This window comes from Bos indicus x Bos taurus, chromosome 19 (genome assembly GCF_003369695.1).
Source record: "Bos indicus x Bos taurus breed Angus x Brahman F1 hybrid chromosome 19, Bos_hybrid_MaternalHap_v2.0, whole genome shotgun sequence".
NCBI lineage: Eukaryota > Metazoa > Chordata > Mammalia > Artiodactyla > Bovidae > Bos > Bos indicus x Bos taurus.
Window position 1 is genome coordinate 54,767,856 of NC_040094.1, and position 25,441 is coordinate 54,793,296.

Here is a 25,441-nt window from a genome sequence, read left to right on the forward strand (position 1 = left end):
GGACAAACCAGCAGCATTTGGTGAATTGGAAAATCAGATCCAAGCCTGGCTTCACTGATTGCAAAATGGGTGGGGTCATGAGAAAGTTCAAAGGCCTCTGAGAGCCACCAGGGAATTCTTAGGGGTTCCTGACAAGCCCACGGGAACTAGACAGGCGTGTCACTTCTACTGGCAACAACCAGGTGGCCGCTGATCTGAGTGGGCCCGGGTCTCTCTCAGAAGGTCTCAAGTTCTGGGGAGCCCCTTGGTTTCAGGCACACCAGCATGGCCACATGGGGTTCTTATTAGTGCTTTCCCACCAACAGAGCTCGGGGGCCTCCCCTGGTGGTCCGGGGGTTAAGAATCCACCTGCCAATGCAGGGAACACAGGTTTGATCCCTGTTCCAGGAAAATCCCACATGCTGCAGAGCGACTAAGCCCGTGCTCCACAACTACTGAGCCAGCGCTCTGGAGCCTGCGAGCTGCCAGTACTGAAGCCTGGGTGCCTAGAGCCTGTGCTCCACGAGAAGAGAAGCCAGTGAGAAGCCCGAGCACCAAACGAAGAGCGGCCCCTGCTCACCCCAAGTAGAGAAAGCCTGAATGCTAATAATGATAGACGCTTGGGTTCTCAGTAGAGCATAGGTTCCTCTGTCTCAGAGCAGGGTGACAGGGAAGGAAAGAGATTATTAGCATAGAACCCTTGTGAGAGATACAAGGGGGCTGGCGAGGGAGTGCCTCGCTGAGAACTTAGTGGCTACATTTTTTAAAAAGTTTTAAGGGAGGGGACGCGTATACCTTTGGCTGATTCATGTTGATGTGTGGCAGAAACCAACACAACATTGTAAAGCCCAATTAAAAATAAATAAATTTTTTAAAAAGAGAGAGCCTAGGCAAAAAACAAAACAACAAAACCCAACCAATCTACCAATTTTATTTATTCTTTGGCCACCCTGCACAACATGTGGGATCTTAGTTTCCCAACCAGGGATTTCGTCCATGCCGCCTGCATTAGAATTGCAGAGTCTTAACCACTGGACTGCCAGGGATGTCTCTACATTTTTATAATCAAAGGAAAAGTAAGGAGAGGAGAAAGACCACCTTCTTCCTCCTCCTCGAGTAGACATCAAGCTTTCATCATTAGTTCCTCCTCCACGTTGGGCAAGGGAGTTTTCTTGTCCCTACATGGTCAAATGGGGCTGCCATGATGCGGTGGAGATGAGCAAAAAGGCAGTAATATACAGTAAATATGGTAAATAACTCAGGTTTCAGTATAATGTCATCTTTTCCTTATGTTTTCATTTTTAGTGCGCAGAGGACCATGACCTCACTGGGCAGGATGTGGGGCTCACGCCACGGTTTTATTGTTTGGGTGTATGTCTCGTGTTTCTGTTGCATGGTTTTGTTGCTAGACATGTGGTTCTTGGTTTGTCGTGGTTCTGACGCATTGGAAAAGACCCCGATGTTGGGAAAGACTGAAGGCAAAGGAGAAGAGGGTGGCAGAAGATGAGATGGTTAGCTAGCATCACTGACTCAGTGGACGTGAATCTGAGCCAGCTCCAGGAGACAGTGGAGGACAGAGGAGCCTGGAGTGCTGCAGCCCATGGGGCAGCAGAGTCGGACACGACTTAGCGACTGAACAACAAACCTGCTTTCCTGAGCAATCATTAACTTATAGGGGTCTCCCATATTTTTCCTTTCGCTCCTTAATAGGGTTAACTATTTAATTACCTACTTTGTCCCCTTTACTCTGTCCCTGTCAAAAGGATTGAAATTTACAGTTCCTTTTTGTTTAAGGAGTCTTCAGGGACAGAGGCCAGGTTAGAGGGGACACGTCGTAGGTGACAAATCCCCCAGTCGCGGCAGAGACCAGAGAGGGAGTCAGGGATGGGTGGCATCCACAAACCCGGCCCTGTTTGTGCAGGCAGCCACCCCGCTTCCCGGATGACCTGTCCCCACCCCAGGAGTCTGGGAGATGCAGAGACAGCCTGGTCTCGGCACAATGAATGTCCTTGGGCTAGATTTAGAGACAGACGGCTGAGTCCAACCACAGGCAGGAAATTTCATTTCCAGACCTTCATCAAATTCTTCTTTCCTGACTCATTACATTCAAAGCACATTTTGTTTTGCAAACAAAGTGGAGAAGGCCTTCCAGCAGAGGCCTAGCCCCCAGGGCCCAGGTCTCTCTCTCCCTCCCGTGAAGTTGGAAGTTAGGCTTGAATCTGCAGGCAAACAGGACAATTGGTTGGTGGAAGCACAGAGCCTGTGGGAGGGCTGGCACGTTTCAGTGAGAAAGCCATCATCTTGTAGCTTTTTGCTGGTGTGTCAAGTCCCATTTACTACTTAGGGTCCTTGACTTTCATCTTGGAGATACTGTTTTCCAGTATGAGACATTATAAACCAAGTCATTGAAGAGGAAATTACTCTAGAACACAGGTTTTTTTGTTTTTTTTTTTTAATATTTCAAAAGAAGTCTTTGTCCTTTTGAGAAAGAAATACTATTTCCAGGTCTCGGGTGGACGTTGAGCTGTAATGTTTTGGAAGCCGTTGGAGGGATGCTGGGCCTCTTAAAAGCAGCCTGTCCTTGAACGCCCCCAGTCAAATACAAAGTGTGCCCGAGTGGCCAGCATGATTGATGAGCAGTTAGTTAGTGGAGACAAGGACGGTAGGGGAGGGGCAGGGAGAGGCCACCAGCCTGGGACTGCCCCTGGGGCCTCATAGGACCTGTCCTGCAAGGACAGCAGGGGACATCCGAGGTCTGTCCCCTGAGGGAGACGGTCAATGTGAACAAGTCTGACTGCGAGGTTTTTGGGGTGAAAACTGCTCCCAGCTCTGGGCCCTTCGAGTATAGTTCTGGTATGAGCCCTGCCACACAGCAATGGCGCTTTTCGCTTAGTCCACCCAAAGTTCTAGTTTGTCAGCGAGTATTCCGCTACAGCGGGGCTTCCCTGGTGGCTCAGATGGTAAGGAATCCACCTGCAACGCAGGAGACCTGGGTTTGATCCCTGGGTCAGGAAGATCCCCTGGAAAAGGGAATGGCTACCCACTCTAGTATTCTTGCCTGAAGAATCCCATGGACAGAGGAGCCTGGCAGGCTACAGTCCATGGAGTCGCAAAGAGTTGGACACGACTGAGCGACTAACATACACGCACACATTCCAATACAATGGGCCGCAGGCGGCCAGACTCTCCTCTGCGGGGCACTCCCCTCCCGGGCCAGGTTTCTATACCTGCCCCTGCTTGGAACCAAGGAGGAGCTGTGAACATCCGAGCATTTGGCCCTGACCCCTGGAGGTGGCAGAGAAGGCAATGGCACCCCACTCCACGCTAAGGGTCAGACACGACTGAGCGACTTCACTTTCACTTTTCACTTTCATGCATTGGAGAAGGAAATGGCAACCCACTCCAGTGTTCTTGCCTGGAGAATCCCAGGGACGGGGGAGCCTGGTGGGCTGCCGTCTATGGGGTCGCACAGAGTTGGACACGACTGAAGCGACTTAGCAGCAGCAGCAGCAGCAGCAGCAGAAGTGACTTAGCAGCCTGGAGGTGGGGCCAGAACCCTGAGTTCGGGCGGTTTCCCAGGTGATTCCATTGCGCAGCCACCGGGAGAAGCAGTGTTTTCAAGGCACCCGCTCCCCACGTAACCGGTGGGCTTGTTGAAGAGGACTCAGGCCCTGGGGGTGGGTTCTCCCCAAATAAGTAGGACCAAAATGAAAGGAAACACAGGAGGGCTCCATAGCTAAGGAGAATTGACTGCTTCAAATGGATTTACTCGAAACAGAGACCAAAATTCTACTCCAAACTGGTGGTTCTCAACTTGTAGAATGCATTAGACTCTCCTGGGACTTGTTAAAATTCAAATGGCTCCCCCCGCCCCCAAATTTCCCGCTTCAACAGGTCAGGGTGGGCCCAAGCACCTGCATCCTCAACAGGCTCCCAGGGCATGCTGATGCTGCGAGTCCAGGGACCCCTTGGGAGGACCACACTCTAAAGAGTGGAACAAAAATTAAAGGCTTGCTTGAAATGGTTTTTTGTTTGTTTGTTTTTAAAGAAAATGACAGGGTGTTTATCTTGGGCGTCCCTGGTGGCTCAGATGGTAAAGAATCTGCAGGCCATGCAGGAGGCCTGAGTGCGATCCCTGAGTCGGGAAGATCCCCTGGAGAAGGGAATGGCAGCGCAGTCCAGGATTATTGCCCGGAGATTCATGTGGACAGAGGGGCGGTGGCAGGCTACAGCCCATGGGGTCGCAGAGTCGGACACGACCAAGTGACTAGCCCTTTCACTATTTTATCTCACGTTTAATAAAGAGATCTCAGGTGCCATCAACTCTTAGGCTAAGTTAAGTGTGTGCGTGATGAGGGGAGGAGAAGGCGGGGTGGGCAGCCTGGGACGCTCCCGGGACTTGGCTGGGTTGAGACAAGGCCAGCGCGTGTCAGAGGTGCCCCGGCACCCACCGCAGCAGTTTGGAAGGGGAGCTGGCAGGAGGGACCGGGCACAAGTCCCAGGCGAATCGGAAGTGTAAATGCCTGACGTTAGGTTTCAAGTGGCAAGGCATCCAGGTCAAAAGACGTGCATCCTGAATGAACATGTTGCCGGCCGCGTGGCACAGCCACATGCAGAACATTCAGGTAGGATGTTCTGCCTCCTCCCACACCGCGGAGTTCCAGGAGGACCCGGGTAACCAGGTGCTAGTGACCCCACCTCTAGCTTCCTGCACCCAGTCTCTCCCTCTCACGCATCAGTTAGCCCACGAGGGACCCCTCAAAAACGCACACACCCCTCCCTCAGACCCTAAGAAAGGCAGAGCCTGGGGTCAGCTCTCTCTCTCGCACCCGCTCACCGTGTGGCCCTGGGCATGCCCTGTATCCACCAGGACCTGTGAGCGATAAGTCTTGCTCCCCCTTCTGCCAGATGGAGTCGTGGGGAGGGAACTCTGTCTGGAGCCTGAGACACAGCTTGGCCTGCTCCCCAAACTCAGAGCCCATCCTCGGGCTGAACTCAGGCAAAGGCTCTTCTTGACCAAACTTTAGACAGGTTTCCCCAGGCCTGGTTCAGGACCTGCCTAAGCCGGTCCTGGCAGAGAATCCTGCGATGTCACCCCCTACCCTTGGCATCGGAGCAAGCTCCTTCAACCTCATCTCTGATGTGTACTCCTCCGCCTGTCCTTAACAAGAATCACCCTCCCCCGGAGCCTCCTGTTAGCAATTCTCCACCCATGGACTCCACACGGCTCCGTGTCTGGAAGCCCCCAGCTGCCTCTGCTGCCCTCGGAGGTGAACACAGCTTTTTCCTCTATCACAGCAGGGCTGAATAAGGCTCAATCACCTCTCATCAGCATCGTGCTCCTTTGACCCTGAGGCTCATCAGTCAAACACGTGTTTCCACGGGCAGCCCCGCCCACCACCCCCTTCCTCCAGCAAGCAGAGGCCTTTGGGCTGCGAAACCCTCCCACTAACCCCTCTGCTTCACAGCCTGGCTGGAATCCGGGCATGTCCATGCCTCACGTGGGGTGTCCCCCTGGGGCTCACTAGGCAGAGACCCCTAGGCCTCCAGGGTGCCTTGCCTGGCAGTGACGTTCGGAAACCTCGTGAGTCAGAGACAAATCTCAGGCCACCCTGCCCGCTTCGTGAAGCCTGAGGTCCCTGCTGGGCCAGCTTGGCCGCGGGGCTCTGCTCTCCCTTCCTGCTCAAGGCCAGGGGCAAGGACGCGCCTGGACAGAGGGCAAAGCCGCCCAACCTCCTGGCCCTTCTGGCGGGAACCCGGCCTGAGGACGTGGAGCGGCGCCAAAGCAGGCACAGGGAGGCTGCGTGTGGTGGGCACAGCGACGAGACCCAGATGGCCCGGCCGCCCGCCCAACGCGAGCGTCCCCAGCTGAGGAAAATCGTCCTGCCAGTTGTATTTAATGATGGGTCACAACAGCAGAAACTTGTCTTCCAAGTTGATTCAGCAGGAGGAAGCGCTCCCTGGGGACTGGAAGTAGAGGGTGAGCTGTTCAGCTCGCCCTCCCCAGCTGTGACTGTCAGAGCAAAGGAAGTGAGGGAAGCCACGTACCTCGGCAGGTGGCCCTGGAGGGGTGGACGCGGCCAGTCACCCCTGCTCAGCCCCACATGCACTTCCCAGTCAGGAAGCTTCTCCCGCCGCCTGGCATTTCCCAAGGGCCCACTGTTTCCCCCACCGTGTGGACAGAGCGAAAGCTAATGCTTCCATCTAGAGCCCCGGGAGTCCTGTCCTGGCTTCTCAGCTCAGGTGGGACCTCAGGTGAGACCCGCTGGGAAGCATCTTTCTCCACGTCCCTCCTGAGTCTCTCCTCCATGCCAGGCAGGGCGTCCACCCCGAGCCCCAGGCTGTTTCACAGCTAAAGCCGGGGTCTGCCTGACTCCACTGATTCACCATCTGACGTTTGTTCCTTTGTGCCTTGGGATGCGTGCTCCCTGGGGACTACAATTTTGGTGGAAGTTGGACTAGTTAGAAGTTTTCTTAACCCCAAAAGCATTTTGTATTGGGGTATAGCCCATTAACAATGGTGGTGGTAGTTTCAGAGGAACCAGGAAGGGACTCAGCCATACATATACATGTATCTATTCTCACCCAAATCCCTCTCCCATCCAGGCTGGCAACATAACATTGAGCAGAGTTCCATGTGCTATACAGCACAGACCAGTTAGAATCTTGATCTAGGGTTTCAAACTGCTCCTCAGAAGAGTAATGGGACTTAAAGGAGAGAAGGGTTTCACACTCAACTACATGAGGGGAAACACTGGGTTAGATGAGGTTAAACAGCCTTTGCAGCATGACTTATCATAGTCTCCGTTGCTTCAGTGATGTTTATTGAAGGCCTCCCGCAGGCCAGGCACAGGGCCAGGTCCTGGGGTGGCAGTGCTCATCAAAAGGGATGGGCTCTAGGAATGGGGGAAGCGGATGACTGATGCTTAATTAGTGTCTGACTGATTGCAGTTGTCATCGTGACACAGAGCAACACGGGGTGCTCAGCAGAGATCGAGGGAGTGAACGGTCCAGGGGAGACCCTGGCAGGGAAAGATGTCGTAGCTTGGTGTCTGAGGGTGAGAAAGATGTCGTAGCGTGGTGTCTGAGGGTGAGGAGGAGCGCACAGGTGCAGGATTCTGTGCGGGGCTGGAAGGCCCTCAGGGGAGTAGGTGTCTTGGAGGAGGTGGAAGAAGGCCAGGGTGGCTGGAGCATGAGGGCAATCGTGTCGAGACCGGGAAGTGGTGCAAGCGAGCTGTTGATGGCTTTTAAGCGGGTGTTGGCATGACAGTTGTCTTTTGAGAGGTGCTCTGGAGGATGGCTTGCTGGGGACGAGAAGTGGTGTGGAGGAGGAGAGAGGGTGTCCATAGACCAGGGGGTTGGAGAGGGGGTAACAGCAGCTTAGACCAGAGAGCAGTAGCCATGGAGGTAGGTGGGCCGGTTCAGAGATACCAAGGAGGCAGGATCGACTGGTGTCGACAGTGGGAACCAGGGCCCTGCTGGTGCCTCAGCTGCTGGCGGGTCAGGAAGGTCTTGCCCTTCTCTGAAAATTTATTCCTAAGTATTTCAATCTTTCTGATGCTATTGTAAATGGGTAATTGTTTCCATTATCAGGTTTCAGTGAGTATGATTCTAGTGTGAGTCAGGATACATGTTGTTATGTCTATGTGCCTCTAGGAAATGCAAGGTGTATAACAGCCAAGATAATGGGGTGGGAATGAAACAATAAAAATTAAACTAGAAAAGGCAAAAAAAAAAAAGGTAAGACAAATAAGCATTTAATAAGACAATAGATTTAAATCCTGATACATTTGTAATTTCATGAAATGAAAATGAACTGAATGTTCTAGTTCAAAGGCAGTTTGTTCGGTCCTAGAGCCTTTCCCACTGCAGTGGGTGATGGACAGTTTTTCCTTTACCACACCACAGTGGTCACTCAGGTCCTAAGAAAGTTCTAGAATCCCAGTTCCCATGAGACTTGCAGAAGTTCCATGGCAGTTGGCATCCCTCGAGGGATGGGAGCCATTTCCTTTACTGGTCTGGAAAGAGCTGCCAATCGTTTGGCTCTGCTAGCTACCTGAGGAGCTGTTTGCTGTCAGCTGGTGAGTGGGCGAGAATTGTGCTTAGGGGCAAAGCTGAGGGGGCTCAAGAGGACAGAGGTGGAGTCCAGGTGCTGGTGGCCAGTAGCCCCGTTACCCTCCCCACACCCCCACACCCCCTGGAAGGTGCCCTGTTCCCTGCTCGTGGCCAGTCAGGGTTTGGAGCATCCCTTTAAATTTCACGCTCACAAGGAATGCCTCGTTTGTCTTGGTTCTTTGGGGCTTCAAGGGGGTCCCCCCCCCGGCTCTCCAGTTAACCCTGTCCCTATAAGAGAGCTACAAGGGATTCTCCCAGAGGGAATGTGAGCGGCAGTCCACGGGGAAATCCCTTTATGGGCACGTGATGGGGGTTGGGGGCGGAAGAGATGCTGAAGGGCAGGGCAAACGTTGGGGTACACTGTGGCTGCTGCTAGGATGGGGAGAATATGACCTTCACCCGCTCATCGGGCCGCCCCCTCTGTCTGGCATCCGGGGGGAGTGATGGCCTCTTCCCGGGATCTTGCATCCAGGCCCTCTGTCACTTCATTCCGTGACATTTCCCTTCCCCGCCCCCTCCCCTTCAGACTCTGTTGTGATGATCCTTGCCTTTTCCCCAGGGCCCATCTCTACCTTTCCCAGCCCGTTAACTTGATGGTCACAGTGAACTCAAGCAGACACACTGCCTGGTGGCCCTGCTCCACGGTGACACCTACAGCCAGGCAGAGGGCGGCTGTCCTGCTAGAGCAGGACACAGGCTCCCGGTACCCCCACCCCACCCTCCAGCTGGAAGCAGCGTCTGCACGACGATCCTTCTTTCTCTCTCGATTGGTCAGAACAGGCATTTCAGATGGTTCCGGTGATGGGTGGGAAGTAAAGATTCCCTAGGAGGTGGCCACTGCCTCAGTGTCTGTTCCCGCAACAGGTGTAAGCTGACGTCAAGATGACGATTCCCCCGGACGTCAGACTGGAGTATATGGAGAGTGTCGCTTCCCTCGTCCTGAGGTTCAAGCCGGACAAGTGGAGTAAAATGATGGGGACGGAAGAGAACATGGCTCTGTTCACCGACTTCTTTGAGAAGCCAGATGTTCTGGTTCTGGTGTTGACGCTCAACCCTGCCGGCATGATCATACCGTGCCTGGGCTTCCCGGCCTCCCTCAAGTCCAAAGGGATGTACTTCATCAAGAAGAGACCCGAGAACATCGGCAAGGACAACTACAGGGAACGCCTGGTCTACGGGGACGTGAGCCCCACGCCTGTGGACCAGCTGATCGCCGTTGTGGAGGAGGTAGATGCACCCAGGCCTCGGGGGGTCGGGGGAGTGGGGAGGGCTCAGGAGGAACACCGCCTGCTTCCCATACTTTGTGTGACTGGCCTTGAACCCTGCTAATCAGGGGTGGGTCCACAGATCAACATCCACGTTGCCTACAAGCAGGTCAGGTATTAGAAAGCCCAGGTCCGGCTGCCCTGGTCACCGAGACTGGCCTGCTTTCTAACAAGACCTCCAGGTGATGCTGTGCGCACGAAGGCTGAGTGGCCCTGGCCATCACCTGTCTCTCTTGAAATCACTAGACCCTCCATACCGCCCTGGGGACAATCCCTGCCCACAGCCTCAAAAGGTGTGGGCCATTCGAGATGCAGTAGAAGGGTTTCCCAATTCTGAGACTTGGAGCAGAGAAAGGGAAAAGCAAGTGCTGTCTTACACGTCTCCCCACCGTCCTGCCGCCTCGCTGTCGGCCGGCGTGGGAGGTGCAGCCCGCCCATGGACCGTCGGGCCAGCCAGAGTTCCAGTGACTTGCTCTCCTAGGCATCGCTCACCTCGTCTGTGAGATGGGGGTAGTGGGCGTCCCCACCCTGTACAAATTCCGGCCACAGGGATAGTTAGTCAGGACCCAGACCGACCTCCCCTCACGTCCACTGAGATGGCTGGCATGGCCCAGAACTGGTCGTTCAGTTGTGTCCGACCCTTTGCGACCCTACAGACTGTAGCCCGCCAGGCCTCTGTCCGTGGGATTTTTCAGGCAAGAATCCTGGAGCGGGTTGCCATTTGTTTCTCTATGGTAACTTCCCGACCCAGGATGAATCCACATCTCCTGTGTCTCCTGCGCTGCAGGCAGATTCTTCACCCACTGAGCCATCAGGGGAGCAACCCCTGACAAAGCACCAGTTTGGAGGCTGCAAGTCCCAGATCAACGTGTCAACAGGGCTGGTTCTGAGTCCTTTCTCCTTGGCTGTGGATGGCCGACTTCACGTGTGTCCTTATGTCTTCTAAGGACAACAGTCATACTGGGTTAGGGCTCCCCTTAACTACCTCTTGAAAAGTTCTCTCTCCAAATCCAGTCACATCCTGAGGTGCTAGGAGTCACAGCTCCCACATGTGAATCAGGGGGACACAGTTCAGCATATAACAGCACCCCCAGGCAGCAAGGAAGGTCTGCCTTCAGCCAGGAGTGTGTGTTCTTGTGGCAAGAGTGTGTAGAAGGCTTTGGCCTCTATAAAGACACAGGTGCAGGGGGACCTGCCTGGTGATCCAGTGGTTAAGAATCTGCTTTGCAATGCAGGGGATTCAGGTCCAATCTGTAGTTGTAGAGCTAAGATCCTACATGCCACAGGGCAACTAAGCCCATGCGTTGCCACATGCCACTGAGACTCCATGCAGCCAAATCAATCAATCAGTATTTTTTAAAAAACTTGAAAGACACAGGGACTAGGAGACTTCCCCAGTGGCTGAGAATCTGCCTTGTAACCCTGGGGATTTAGGTTTGATTCCTGGTTGGGGAGCTAAGATCTCCCATGCCGCCACAAAGATCCCACGTGCAACTGAGACCCCAGGCAGCCAAATCAACCAATCGGTATTTTTTTAAAAAGAACTTGGAAAAAAAAAGCCCACGGTGGGGAGGCTTTCATCACTGGTCTCAGCACCTTGACCAACCCCACCACCTTCTTCAAAGGGAGAAGGGCTCAGTTCCCCTGGGTCCTGGGTCGCCGAGGACCCCACTCCTCCTGGGTGTCCCCCCACCCAGGTGAGAAGGCTCGAGCAGAGCCACAGAATCCTGTCTTTCCAGGTCCTCTACTCCCTGTTAAACCAAAGTGAAAACATGAGCGGCTGGCCCCGCGTGGTCTCAGAGGACATTGTGAAGCAAGTCCACAAGCTGAAGAACGAGATGTTTGTGATGAGCGGCAAGATCAAGGGGAAGACCCTGCTGCCCATCCCGGAGCACCTGGGCAGTCTGGACGGCACGCTGGAGTCCATGGAGAGGTTGGGGCCCGGCTGGGGAGCTGGAGGGAAGGGTGGTCCCTGAATCCCCAGGGCAAGCTCCCCACAAACTGGTCTTGGTGCTAGTGAAGCCCAGGAGGGCAGGACTGTACCTTTAGGTGCTGAGTCTGAGACGGGGCATTGGAGCCCCCCAGACTCCGCTGGGCAACGGCTGGACCCCCGTGCTCCAGCCCCCCTCCATCACACACGTGCACTAGACCCTGCATCACGTGGCATGCCAAGAGCATCACGTCATCTGGGGTCACACAGGAAGGGGGATCCCCAGCTTTAGGGTGTGGGCAGTGAGGGGCATGGAAGGGGTTTGCAGCAGGTGGAGGCTGCACTTCTGAATGGAGGCTGAGGCTGCCCAGAGACCCCCAGAAGCCCGAGGACCCCCAGGTGTCACCTTGCACCTGCCTGAGTGCCCTTTGCAACGGCATGGTGTGCACAGCTCTTGAAGCTGTGGCAGTGCCTGCCTGCTCCCTTACTCCCATCAGAGGGCGAGCACTCCTGCGGGGCTCATCACACAGGCGGGCCCTCTAGGCCCCCAACACTCACGCTGTGGTGACCCAATCAGAACTGCCCAGGAGCCGTGGTGCAATATGGATTTTATTCCAGAGCTGGCTCCCCTCATCCTCTTTCTCGGGGGCACCAGTACCCCGGGCAAGACCCAGTGTTGTCTCAGGCTCTGTCCTGGACGAGGGCCGTTGGGGGTGGAGCTGGAAGAAGCCTGCGGGTATAACTGAGAGCGTCCCCCACCCACCCCCAACCCTTGGCTCTGCAGGATCCCCTCCTCCCTGGACAACTCGCTGCTGCACGCCATTGAGACCATCATCATTGACTGGTCCCACCAGATCCGGGATGTGCTGAGCAAAGACTCGGCCCAGGCCCTGCTGGACGGGCTGCACCCCCTTCCCCGAGTCGAGTTTGAGTTCTGGGACGCCCGGCTGATGAACCTCAAGTACATCCACGAGCAGGTGATGGCTCTTCTGCCCCCGGTGGCCAGGCACCCACAGGAGTCCCAGCCTTCCCGAAGGGACCCGGGTAACCCGGATGGATCCCTCAGTGCCAGCCTGGGGGTCAGGCAGGCTTCATCTGCGGTCTGTTGGGAAAAAAAAAAATTGATCTCCTTTGCAGCTCAATAGGCCCAAAGTGAATAAAATAGTCGAGATCCTGGAAAAAGCCAAAAGTTGCTACTGGCCAGCCCTGCAAAATGTGTACATGAATGTTACTGAAGGTGAGCGGGTGGCCCTGTGAGAATGTCCCCCCTCCACCAGAGGAAGGCGTCAGCACCTCCTGGGTGGGCCCCTTGCCGACCCTGGGGATGGGACGGGGTCTGCCTCCCCCCATCAGCAGTTCCTTGGAGTCCCGCCTTTTGAGGGAGCAGGTGTCTGTAAACACACTGAGCTGCCCGTCACCATTTCTCGCCATCAGGGATGGGGGCTAGTTTCCACTCCTGTGGGGATGAGCCCCAGTTCTTGTTCCACACAGGCCTGAAGGAAGCCAACGATATCGTTCTGTACCTGAAGCCCCTGCGTATCTTGCTGGAAGAGATGGAACAGGCCGACTTCACGGCGGTACGTCAGCTAGAGAGGGTCCCTTGGCTGGCTTGGCAGGCTCTGGGCTTGTGTCTTAGGGCAGCAAGGGGCTGCGGGCTTCCTGGCTGTGATCAGGCACAAGTACTAGGTGGGGGAATCTCTTCTTGCCCTTGGAGTTCCCCCCTCCTGGAGCCGTGTGGAGTGGGGAGCTGAGGTGCTGTGACCAAGCGCCCGCCTGCCTGTCTCTCCCCAGCTCCCGACCTTCATCACCAAGGTGCTATACACCATCTGCTTCATCTGGGCCACCTCGGAGCACTACAACACACCCTCCAGGATCATTGTCATCCTGCAGGAGTTCTGCAACCAGCTCATCGACATGGTAGCCCCCAGGCCCCAGTGCCTTCCCTCTCCCACCCCCAGCGTTCCCCTCCCCCATCCCACCCTGCATCCCGGTCCATGTTCAACCAGGCAAAGATGTGGGTGCAAGAATTTTCAGGCTCCAGGCTAAGGCTAGGGCCCCCTGGGTGGCCACCCAGGGTTTTCCCAAGACCTGGGGCAGAGCCAGCCCAACCTGCCTTATGCTGGGAGGGAGGAAGAACGAAAGAGGGGCTGCTCACCGAGTCCCAGCACCCCAAGACTCAGCCGGCGGCTTTGAGGGGTTTATCTGTTCTGACAACACCCATTCCCTTTCCTTCTTCCACTTCACAAGCGCACGTTACGCAGCCTCCAAGGTCTGAGTTGCAGCTTTGGGCCCTGGGCTACCAGAGTGTGTGAGAATCAGGCTCATGGTCCTGTCTCCCGGCCTAGAGGGATGCAGTGGCCCAGGGTCCCGCAGCCAGAGCAGGACTGCATTTCTGGGCCCCTCATCATCTGCCTCCAGAGTCTGGTGGTGCTGTGACCTTGGCCTGGGCCGAGGGGCCCCACAACTGGCCCTGGGTGGGCAGACTGGCTAGGCCACGAGCCTGAGGGACAGCGGGTGTATCAGACGTGGTCTAGTGGCCTGGGGCGGGGCAAGAGGGTCGTTTTAACCAACCGTGCAGCTTTGGACAGCGCACCTGGGTGTCAGCCCTCTGGCTCACCTTGGGAACGTCTTCCCTTCCGCCCAGACGCGGACCTTCCTGAGCCCCGAGGAGGTGCTGAAAGGCCTGCAGGGGGAAACTGAGGAGGTTCTGAGTGGCATCTCTCTGTCCGTGAACATCCTGAAGGAGCTGTACCGGGCCTACGACTTCTGCTGTGCAAACATGAAGCTTTTCTTCAAGGTACAGCCTGGGTTGCGGACAGCGGATGAGAGGAAATAAGTTGGGGTGATGTGGACCCCATGGGACCCCATGGACCTGCCTTTTCTCTCTCTTTCTCCTAGAAAAACAAGGAGCCGGTGCCTTGGGAATTCCCTTCTTCTCTTGCCTTTTCCAGAATAAATTCCTTCTTCCGCCGTGTCCAGACCATCGAGGTAAAGGTGGAATTTGGCTCCGCTCCCTCTTAGGAGAACTGCGTCTTCTGTCCCTGTCTTCCTTGAACATGGGCTCCCAGGAGGGAAATAAGTCACACCCAAACATCTATGTGACAGCTTCCCCAGGGGGAAGCCAAGTCACGGCTTCCCCCACCAGGCCCAGAGCTGTTAACCCAGAACAAAGCGGTCCATTTCAGTTGCTTTCCCCTTTTCTCCTGCCTTCTGTCCACAAGCAGGTTAATGACAAGTTCATTGACCTGGGTCAGGAAGCCTGCAGGCCAAGGGAGAGGGTGAGTGGGACTAAGTTAGCACAACTGAGGTTTTCAGAAGGACCTTATCTGGATACATGGAACGACACGGGATACATGGAATGACACAGGACACATAACATGGGACAAATAACACTTTTAAAGAGGTTCAGAACAGTTTGCTCTGGGGAGAAGAGGTGAGAGATGAAGGCATGTGCAGGGCAAGAAGGTTTTCCTTCTTGTTTTGTATTCTGTAGGGGATCTCTTTTTTTAGATCTACTTTGTACACATGTTACACTATTTAAAAAAATAAAGCAGGGTTGAGGGGTGGATCCTAGAACCATTGGGCAATGATTTTTTGAGGGATATTGTCAGCTGGGGCTCTGGGAAGGCCTCTGGTTCCCATCCACATCCTCTGGGAGGCAGAGCAGGAAACCCCTTGAGATGCCATATCTCGGTCACAGAGCGTTTCTTCATGTCCCAGGGCTCCCAGCCCGAGAACTTGAGGGCCCCAGCTGAGTTTCTGGCCAAATAGCTGCTGGTTCCTACATTGTAGATTCTGAATCGGGATGGAGCTTCTGGGAAAAGAGGGGCTGCTGGGAAAAGAGTGGGTGGGGGAAACGGCCATGCTGTCCACCCCTTGCCCGATGGGCCATGCCAGCTGTGCCACCTGCCTCTGGTGTGAGAGGCCCAGAATGCGGGGCATGACGCTGTTACTTTCCAGTAGGTTTGCTTGAGTCATATCTCGATACACCTTGGATCTTTGGTGGGAAACGGCACCAGCCTTGTCTCCAGTTTAGGGGAGGGACTGGAGTGCCCTGCGAGCACCGGATCAGGCACATGGGGGCTGCTTGTTGTCCTCAATGAGGCTTTGGGGGTCTCAAAGGGGAAATGAGAGCTACAGACAGAAGCAATAGATAGCTCAATAGGACTGAATGGGGTTAAATGCCAAACCAGCGATCTTGGAAAGGAAGGTACCTTCTGGGCTAAAGGAGCTGGAGAAGGCAGGGAGAGACCTGCATCTCGGAGGGAACGAGCAGGTGGGATTGACCTGTAAACACCCATCAGGTGCCCAGTACATGAGGCTGTGAGGGACCACCGTCTGCCTTTCTGACCACTTCCTCCCACAGTCCAGGAAGTGGGGCCCCTGTGAAGTGTGATTTTTCTTAGAGACACATGTCACCCAGTGTTGGGTCAGGACAAGATCCTGACCTTCATCTCCTCCTCCTCCTCGATCACAACTGGGAGATTACTCACGGGACTCTCACTTCCGTCTATCTGTGTGCATCCCTGAAATGGCTTTAGAGAACATTAACACTGATAAGCAGAGGGCCCCTCGGGACTGCCCTGTGGCCTGGGGGCTCCTCCCCTCGGGGGTCAGTCAGGAAACTGAATTGATGAGGGTACGGGGGTTTCCTCCACCAGGATCTTTATAAAACAGCCATCGAATTTCTGAAGCTGGAGAAGATTGAGCTCGGGGGCGTGAGGGGGAACATTCTTGGAAGCCAGGTGGCCCAGATCTACGACGAGGTCTTCGAGCTAGTGAAGGTTTTCGCCGACTGCAAATATGACCCCCTGGACCCCGGAGATTCAGTAAGTCGGGGGGGGCCTGGGCGGGGTCAATAACAAATGCCCCGAGGGTGGGAAGGCATGCGGAGGGGAGCGTGTGTGTCAGAGAAAAGACAGCACAAGAACTCTGTCCTCATGACAGTGAACTTGCTGAGAGGTAACCTGAATCCCGGTGGGTGGGCTTAGAGTGCGCCCACTCCAAGCTTGGCACGCTGGTCAAGGTTCTAAGGTTGGGGATTTAATTTGCTTCCAGAGTTTTGATGACGACTACGCTGATTTTGAGACCAAAATTCAAGATCTGGATAGGAGGCTGGCCACCATCTTCTGCCAAGGGTTTGATGACTGCAATTCTATTGAGTCCAGTGCAAAGGTAGGTGCGGGTGGGGAGTGTGCCCTGACTGAGGATTCGTCACACCAGCTCCGTGATGCTGAGAACGGTTGTTCAGTCGCTCAGTCGTGTCCGATTCTTTGTGACCCCCATGGACTGCAGCACTCCCTGTCCATCACCAACTCCCAGAGCTTACTCAAACTCATGTCCATTGAGTCGGTGATGCCATCCAACCATCTCATCCTCTGTCATCCCCTTCTTCTCCTGCCTTCAATCTTTCCCAGTGTCAGGCTGTTTTCCAACGAGTCAGTTCTTCGCCTCAGGTGGCCAAAGTATTGGAGTTTCAGCTTCAGCATTAGTCCTTCCAGTGAACGGTTGCAGAATCGATCTAATCATGCAATCTGGAGATTGTAGGTGAAGAGCCAGGCCCAGAAAGGACAGGGGCCTTTCTCAGTGCCTTAGAGAGAGTCAGCAGTTGACACCTTGAGTAGCTTCTGAGGGGGTCTTACTGCTACATCTCATCTTAAGAGAGGAAAATGAGCGTGGGGTTATTATACTGAGTCCTGCTCTCCATTTGTCCTTCTTTGATTCAGTTCCCTCATTATTTACATAAGGAGCAGAAGTTAGAGGCAGAGTTGCTCTAAAAATTAAAATGCATCCACATTTTGAGCTGCTGACACACTGACTCTTAACATTTGAGATCCGAGAATACACAGTATTATGCTGCTGCTAAGTCACTTCAGTCGTGTCCGACTCTGTGCGACCCCATAGACAGCAGCCCACCAGGCTCCCCCGTTCCTGGGATTCTCCAGGCAAGAACACTGGAATGGGTTGCCATTTCCTTCTCCAGTGCATGAAAGTGAAAAGTAAAAGTGAAGTCGCTCAGTCATGTCTGATTCTTCGGAACCTTATGGTCTGTAGCCTACCAGGCTCCTCCGTCCATGGGATTTTCCAGGCAAGAGTACTGGTCATTTCTGGGTGGTGGGGTGATGGCTAATATTTTTTCTGTCTTCTGTGTACTTTTCTACCATCTCCAGGTTGTGTGGGTTAGGTGTATAGCACTTTTACAGTTAGAAAAAGGAAATGCTTATGAAAACATTAAAAAAAAAAACAGATTGCAGAAAAGTGCTAAAGCCCCTAGAGACCGTCGGTTTGAAAGAGAAACCCAAACGGCCGATACTCACATAGGTTGTTGGCTTGGCCTAGCAAATGATCGGGAAAGTGCAAGTTAAAACCACAAGGTGCCTTTTCTCACTCGTCAAAGTGGCTGGAGCTGCGAGGAGCTGGACACTCGTTCCTCTGCTGGTTGGTGCACCCCCCCCACAGGACCCTTCAGCAGCGGGCATATGGGGGGGCACGTGGAGACGGGCTCCTGGACCTTCCTGGTCCAAGATCACGAGGCAGCCAGCATTTGGTGCCGACATGCCAGGATGTTCCTTTGCCTTTTGAGTATTTCTAAAGCAAAAACGCTTGAGGATTTGAAGCTCTGCAAGTGTAACGATCAATTAAGTCTTGGATGGAGTTGGTGCTCCAGGCAAAATATCAATGGATGCAAATTAATACAGAGCCTCCGTGCTGCTCCCTGCTCTGAACACCCTTCCCCTTGGAGCCGCCTCGGGCACCTCCTCGGAGAGGCCCCCCCACTCACCTCCTCCTCCCAGCGGGAGCTCGCCCCTCGCCGCCATTGCCAACACCCACCTGCTTGGTTTTCCTTCTTCATGCTTGGCTCTCCCTGGCATCTGTCATGTACTGATCTCTTCGTGTCTGTCATCCTCCCAACTAGAATATAAACTCCCTGAGGGCAGGTGCTTGGTTCAGGTTGACGCAGAACCAAGCCCAGTGCAAAGCCAGGCTTTCCTGGTGGAGGGAACTGGCCCCCGCTGAGGCGGTGGAGCTGTTCCCTGATGACTCCCTGGCAGACCTTGGGCGGGAACCAGAGGCTGTTAGCCCCAGGGCTACCCAAGTGCAAAGGGTCCTGAGTAAGGATGCCAGCCAGTGCTTCCACGTGGAAATGCTGGTCCTCCCCTGTGGCGGGGTCTCCAGAATGAAGACGATGCTGGAGCGGATGGACTGTGGCCCCAGTTAGCCCTTCTTGCCTGTGGTGGGGATGAAACCGGGAGAAGCACGCCCCCAGGCCTCTCGGAGGCTGGGTACCACCTTGTGCTGCCTTTCGGTGACGGGGAAGGAGGCAGGTTGAGGTGTCCACGCCAAGTTGCCAGAGGCCATAGGTCCCCCCTCGGAGGGGAGGAGCTGGCCAAGGAGGAGCTCTGGGTGGCACATGCGGGACTGAAGTCCACTCCCTGGGTGTTTTCACAGGCACTTCCCCACTCCGCCGTGGCCTAAATCGGCTTCTGTACTCAGCAAGAGAAAGTCCTTTTTAGACACGTGACTTTGTGTTAGATTAGAAAGACAATAAGTCAGGAAGACTCTAGTAAACTGTTCTGTCTCCATCTGCTCATCTTCCTTCCCATACTGAAGAGCATTTTCTTCCCATTTGACAACCCTCCGCTCTAATTAGGACAGGCCCTTGGGGTGCCCTCCCGCCTGTCCGCTTGACCCCCTGCGTGTTCCCAAGCTGCCGGGATGCTATTTCTCGCTGTCAGTAATTCACACGCAGCTGGGAAGGTTCTAGAGCAATTTTCCACACAACCTCCTCCTGGCAGAGAATGAAGTTAACCTCCTTCCCAGAAGCCAGGGGCCAGAAAACATGTGAGCGTGAAATGAAGGGAAGAGAGAGGAAAAAAGTCAAGAGGGTTGTCAAGCAATAGAATGTGCTTTTCCCAACTGCTCTGTGTCAGTCTTCAGACACGACACTGGTGACCTCATGTGTGGGGAGCCCCTCCCCCCCGGCCACTGCAGGGAGTCGTGGTTAGCAACTTGGGGTCACAGCATCTTCCCGGGAGTCAGTTGCTGCTCTCGTTGACTTTCAGGGACCTAAACATCTCTCCTGCTTTCTCAGCAGCCACTATTCCACCCTTTGCCCAAAAGGCCACTTATAGACACAGTAGTGGTCTTAGTTTTCATACCTAAAACTAGGGCAAATCTGAGACTTGGGTCCAGGCCTTCAGGGCCCAGGGGCTCAGGCAGGCACAGGGACTTCTCCCCTGGTGACCCCTGGCTGGCTGGGAGCTTCCTGAACATCCGGCACGTGTCACACTGTCCAGCCCACATGGCTACTCTCTGCAGGCTGCAGTAAGGGCCCCTTCCCCAGTGCTCAGGCACAGCCCTGGCCCCTGCTGCCTCCAAGCTTCCCACCACTGCGAGAGGATTTTTTAAGAAACTCGCCTCTATGTCCCAACTTGAGCCACCCTCTGATGCCACCCAAGACCGCAACCAAAACACCCAGATGATCCTCCCTTATTCTCTTCTATGAGCTTTTCGTTTGTTTAGTGAGTGTGAGTGTGTAGCAGTTGCAGACCCTCAGTGCGATGAGTTCGCTTCATGCAGGGTGCTCAGGCATGGTTACTGCCCTCAGAGCGAGGTGACAACCCCTGCTGGAGTAATCAGGTCGAGGTGCTTGGGCTGATAGGCCATGGGCACCTGAGCTGTCCCAGCTCCTTGAGGACTCTGGAAGCCCGTGCTTGAACCTCTGGTGTCACGGCCTGTGAATGTGCCAAGCTTTCCCTGTAATCTCCGCAAAGCCCCAGGGCTGAGCGCTCCCTGGAAGTCAGCACTTCCTGCCCTGGGCACCCGCACAGTATCTGAACCCCATCCCCACTGCCACCTCCACCTGCTCAACCCAGGGCTGAGCATGGGGCCCTTGGTTGGTGGATTGAACTGAGTCCACTAGAGAGGTGTTGAGGTGCAGACCCCTAGGACCTGTGAATTACTGAAAATAGGGTCTCCGCAGATGTAATTGAGATGTTCATTGAGGGCCTCCTGCTGGCCTCCTGTGCCTTAATCCAGTGAGCCTGGGGTCTGTGTCAGAAGAGGAGGAGAGCCACAGGGCCAGACATGCACAGGGAAGATGGCTCCATGACAAAGGAGGCAGAGGGTCTACAAGCCGAGGATTGCTGGCCACCCAGGGACTCTCCCCTGGAGCCTTCAGAGGGAGCACAGCTCTGTCCACCTTGATTAAGACTTGTTGCCTCCAGGCTGTGAGAGAATTAAGTCCTCTGTTGAAGCTTCCCAGTTGACAGTGCTCTGCGATGGCAGCCCCGGGACGCTCCTATGGGCTCCTCCCCATACCAGCATTTGGCGAGTTTAGTGGTTTGGGGACCCCACGTAGTGTAAGACAAGCCTCCCCCTCACCTCTTTTTCTCCAGAGCACTTTTCAGAGCAAAACAAGCTTCCCGAGTGGTTTCTCTTGCCTGGGTGGGTCCTTGAGGATCAGTGGTCTTCCCAATAATTCTGGTCATGAAGATATTTCTCAATCCCGTTGTAGCACAAGCCCTGGTTATATAGAGAGCTGCTTTTCTCCCCCAATTTTTTTAAATGGTATTTCTTAACTGTTTAAATCTTCTTTGCCCAAACCCTGATTTCTCCCGGTCCTGAAACAAATCTTTTTCTAGACCTTGAACCTAGTTTGTACTGTTGGTTTATCAGCTGAGTATGTGGGGACCCAGCATACATCAAGATAGAAATCATAGAAGCAGCTGATTAGCCAGTTGCTACACAGAGGAAACTTCCTGGTGTTGAAGGCACATGTCTTCCCACTTCTGAAGGCTGACCGCACAGAGTGTCCAAGCCGTGGGTGATGCCAGGCATGGGGGAGGGGACGGGTCCCCCCAGCAGGGCCCCGCCCCCAGCAAAGGAGGTTCTCTCGTTTCTCTCCAGCTTCTGCACATGTGTGGGGGCCTCTTGGAACGGCCTCTGATTCTCGCTGAGATGGTGCCCAGGTACTCGGTCATGCTGGAGCTGTTTGACACTGAGCTGGACAACACCAAGATCCTGTATGACGCCCAGATCGCAGCCTCAGCAGATGGCAACATCCCCCCGATCCACAAAAACATGCCCCCCGTGGCCGGGCAGCTCAAGTGGAGCCTGGAGCTGCAGGAGAGGCTGGAGGCGCCCATGCGGGACCTCAAGCACATCGACCACCCGTGAGTGATGGCCCTGGGCCGGCAGTGCTCCTCCGTGGCCACGGGGAGTGGGGTCAGGTGCTCTGTCCCCACTCTGAGGCAGGCCCACGCCTCCCATCGCCAAGCCTTTCCTTCCCAGGGCACGGTCCCAGGAGAGACCCCACAGCGCATGCCCCCTACTCTGAGTAGCTGGCCAGAGCAGGGAGTTGGCCACCATCACTCATGTTTGGCAGAGGCCAGAAGGCAGGCGGAGGACCAGGAGAGCTCACAGCAGGACGAGGGAGGCTGTCAGCTGGGGGACAGGAGGAGGGTGTCCTGTGAGTGTGGTTGGAAGGCGTATCTGGCTCTCTGGTTAGTCCTAAGTTGGAAGAGAAGAGAGGAATTAGGGAAGCTGGAGGTTATGAATCAAGTCATGGCCATTCGGGGCCAATATTACAAGGGTTAGCATGTGACCTTCTGGATTAGATGCTACCTACATAAGGCATCATCCATTTGTACGTTCAGGGTCTCAACCTGGAAGAAACGAGAGAGCTGGCTGGCTGCTGCAACACCCCGGGGTCTGAAAGCCTCGGTTGGGGTGCCAGTGAGGCCCCGTGGGAGACAGTATCTGACCCTCCCCCTAACTCTGATTCCAGGGTTATGTCCAGCGTGGAAGCCAAGCTAGTCTACCAGAAATACGACGAGATGATGGAGCTGCTGAGAAGCTACCGCGAGAGGATCTACCAGCAGTGGGTGTCGGGGGTGGACAAGGACTGCCACTTCAACCTGGGGCAGCCCCTGATCCAGCGGGACCCTGTCACCAACCTCATCCGCGTCAACTTCAGCAAAGCGGTGGGTGCCGTCTGCTTCCTCACGGGGCAAGCTCAGGCGGCTCTGAGGCTCACCCCCTCCTCCCGACAGCACAAATCTGTGGGGTTGACGTTTATGTCACATTTACCCCAAAGCTTTATTATCGAAGTGTTGCTTGAAGTGTGCCTGGGGTATGTTTGAGATATGAGACAATCATAGCATCCTTGAATATAGCTTGTATATAGTACTTGAATATAGTACTAAAATATAGTACTATTTTAAAGCTGGGCCACGTTTCATAGGGTCCCAAGAGGAATCATCAGGTTGAGAATTAAAAAAAAAAAAAGGTATTTGCAGGATTTGAATAAATAAGCCCCCTGGTCAAGCTGGGGATGCTGGAGGGAATCCTCACCATCTGGGGCTAAAATCGGATGGTTAGCCATGTGCTAGGGCAGAAGTGGGAGCAGTCTGGACCTCCACAAGCATGGCCCCACACAAGTGTGTCAGCCTTGCTCGTGAAGTCAGCAGTGATTTCAGCAAGGCAGGGGCCCCACATGTGACTTTCCCTCTGAAACCGTCTCTTCCACTAACATGCATTCTTTCATTCAACAAACATTTACTAAGCACTTACTTTGTGTAAGTGCTGGGGATAAATTAGCGAACCAACAAAGATCTCTGTCCTTCTGAAGCTTGCCTCCTACAGAGCGAGAAGGGCAGGGGTTGAGGGGGCAGGCAGTGGAGGAAGGGTCAGGAGAAGAGCGGATGGAGGAGTAAACTAGCGTAACAGGTCACACATGAGGAGGTGGCGATCGGTACCTCAAAGAAAGGTGGGGGCAGGTGAGGGGGTCATGGACTGAGCTGAGGAAGGCAGCATCCTGATCCTGCCAGCAGAGCCTGTCCCCCAGGTGGGCCTCCCCCTCAGCTCCCCCTGGGGGCTGCAGAAGCCTCCCAGGGACAGACCTGCACGTGTGCTGCCAAGCCCTGTGCCATGAGACCTGACCGCTTCTGTCCTCTTCACTTGCCTCAGTTGGTGGCAGTGCTGAGAGAGGTCAAGTACCTGAACTTCCAGCACCAGAAGGACATCCCCACGAGCGCCGAGAACCTGTTCTCCCAGTACGAAACCTTCCGGAAGTTCGTGGGCAACTTGGAGCTCATCGTCGGCTGGTACAACGAGGTGAGCTGGTGCCACATTGGGTTTTTATTCGCCGCATTCTGGGAGGGGGGGGTTTCGTTTAGGACAAAGGTGTACGAGCCCCATGTGGAGTAGAATGGAGTATGTTTCCGTGAAAGTGACTGGAGCCTCCCTCTGGGTGAATCCCTGACCCTGCCTTTTCCACCTCCTAGAGTCACCCGCATTCCTGGGCTGGAGGCCACGTCACACCACCCGCGGATCACCGCACCTCCACTTCTGTCATCACACTCCCTTCTCATTTGTTTTTATCGGCTTCGTCTTATAAGGACCTTGCCATCCAGTTGGGCCCACCTGACGTCAAGGTCCTTAACTGAATCACGCTGCAAACCCTCTTGTTTGCCAAAGGCGACGTGACATAGTATCCCAGGTCTTGGGAATTAGGAAGTGGCCACCTTTGGGGGCCATTATTCAGTCTACCATGATGCCTCATCCAAAAGGGGCCAGCAAGTTTCTCTCTCCTTGAACCCTGGAATTTGTTTTTTTTAATATTTATTTACTTCTGGCTGTGCGGGGTCTTCGTTGTTGTACACGCGCCTCCTCTAGCTATGGTGTTCAGGCTGCTCGTTGCGGTGGCTTCTGTTGCTGCAGAGCATGGGCGCTAGGTCCGTGGGCTTCAGTAGATGTGGCACATGGGCTCCCCAGTTGCGGCTCACAGGCTCAGTTGCCCCACGGCATGTGGGATCTTCCCTGACCGGGATCAAACCTGTGTCCGCGGCGTTGGCAGGCAGATTCTTAACCACTGGATCAGCCGGGAAGCCTGAACCCTGGGAATTTAGGATAGGGTCCCAGCCTCATTTACCACTGGAGTCTTGGGGCAGCAGAGAAACAAGAGCGAGCAGAAACTTGGGCTGCAGAAGGAAGGGAGCAGATGACCAGAGAGGCCCTGAGAGTGGCCTGTGAACCATGAAATCCCAGGGTCTGCCTTAAGTGCATGTCCTTGAATTAGCTCCCTCCAGAATCAACTTTCTTCAGGCTCAAAGAAGGCCATATTCATCCATTCCCTAGAATGCGCCCCCAGCCATGGCATTTAGGAAAAACAGAAGCCTTAGAGATGCAGTCACATGGAAAAATGTTCATGGGTTACTTTCAGTGCAAGAGTCTTTGGGGTTTTTTTTACAATGATGCAATCAGAAACAAACAAAAAAATCCAACAAATATTAATTAGAATAAAACAGAAAACTATCTTCCACTTCTGTATTTCCAAATAAACCCCAACCAAGCACATGCTGGGGAAGCATGTTAGCTTCAGCAGTGAATGACATTGTTCAAATAAAAATGTTAGACAAGAATGGACAAATGTTAGGCAATGTTAGGACCTGGAGCTAAGTGTCTACAATGATCCTTATTATTGATACTGGCTCCCCTCTCTAGTGATGCTCCTGGGGTCCCGTAGATCAGGGGTCCCCAACCTCCAGGATCTAATGCCTGACGATCTGAGGTGGAGTTGATGTAATAATAGTAGAAATAGAGCGCGCAGTAAATGTGAAGTGCTTGACTCATCCCAAAACCACTTCTCGTATCCCCATCGGTGGACAAATCGTCTTCCACAAAACCAGTCCCTGGTGCCAAAAAGGCTGGGGATACTGCCTTTAAATGCACTTCTTCTTCTTAACACAGTTTCTGTTGTCGAGAGAGACCCCAGGCATTAATGTCTGAGCTAGGCGAGAGTGGGGAAAGTGGTGGTGAAGCTTTAAAGAATCTGCTGGGGATGGGGTGAGGGGCATGTCTGGGAAAAATGCCCTAAAGGTGTGGATTTATAACATAGCTGTCAAAAAGTACTAAACAGGGCATACTGAGTGGATCCCGTCACCGTGAGCTTTGTTTACTCTGGGCAATCACAAAAGGGTAATAATATTTAGCTCTTGTCTGGGCTATTGGTATAACTTTTAACATCCAAAGGTTGATAAATGGAATCAAGATTTCACATTGACTCACTTTATAATCCTGTCCGTGCTCTCTTTTACTTCTGTCTGCTGTCCGCTGGTAATGGCCATTAAGCTTCATTTCTCTGCCCATA

The 25,441-nt window shown here is 54.2% G+C and overlaps 1 protein-coding gene across 1 annotated transcript in view; it reads left to right on the forward strand.

The window, feature by feature from the left end:
* The first annotated feature begins 8,970 nt into the window (after positions 1-8,970).
* DNAH17 (dynein axonemal heavy chain 17) overlaps positions 8,971-25,441 on the forward strand; it is a 93,693-nt gene continuing 77,222 nt past the window's right edge. The window contains exons 1-13 of the mRNA XM_027518330.1: positions 8,971-9,321; positions 11,099-11,292; positions 12,074-12,266; positions 12,427-12,526; positions 12,781-12,866; positions 13,081-13,206; positions 13,934-14,086; positions 14,188-14,277; positions 15,951-16,118; positions 16,348-16,464; positions 21,199-21,464; positions 22,079-22,274; positions 23,260-23,406. Of these exons, the coding sequence (XP_027374131.1) occupies positions 8,977-9,321; positions 11,099-11,292; positions 12,074-12,266; positions 12,427-12,526; positions 12,781-12,866; positions 13,081-13,206; positions 13,934-14,086; positions 14,188-14,277; positions 15,951-16,118; positions 16,348-16,464; positions 21,199-21,464; positions 22,079-22,274; positions 23,260-23,406 (2,181 nt within the window). The 5' untranslated portion in view covers positions 8,971-8,976. The remainder of the gene's footprint in view (positions 9,322-11,098; positions 11,293-12,073; positions 12,267-12,426; positions 12,527-12,780; positions 12,867-13,080; positions 13,207-13,933; positions 14,087-14,187; positions 14,278-15,950; positions 16,119-16,347; positions 16,465-21,198; positions 21,465-22,078; positions 22,275-23,259; positions 23,407-25,441) is intronic.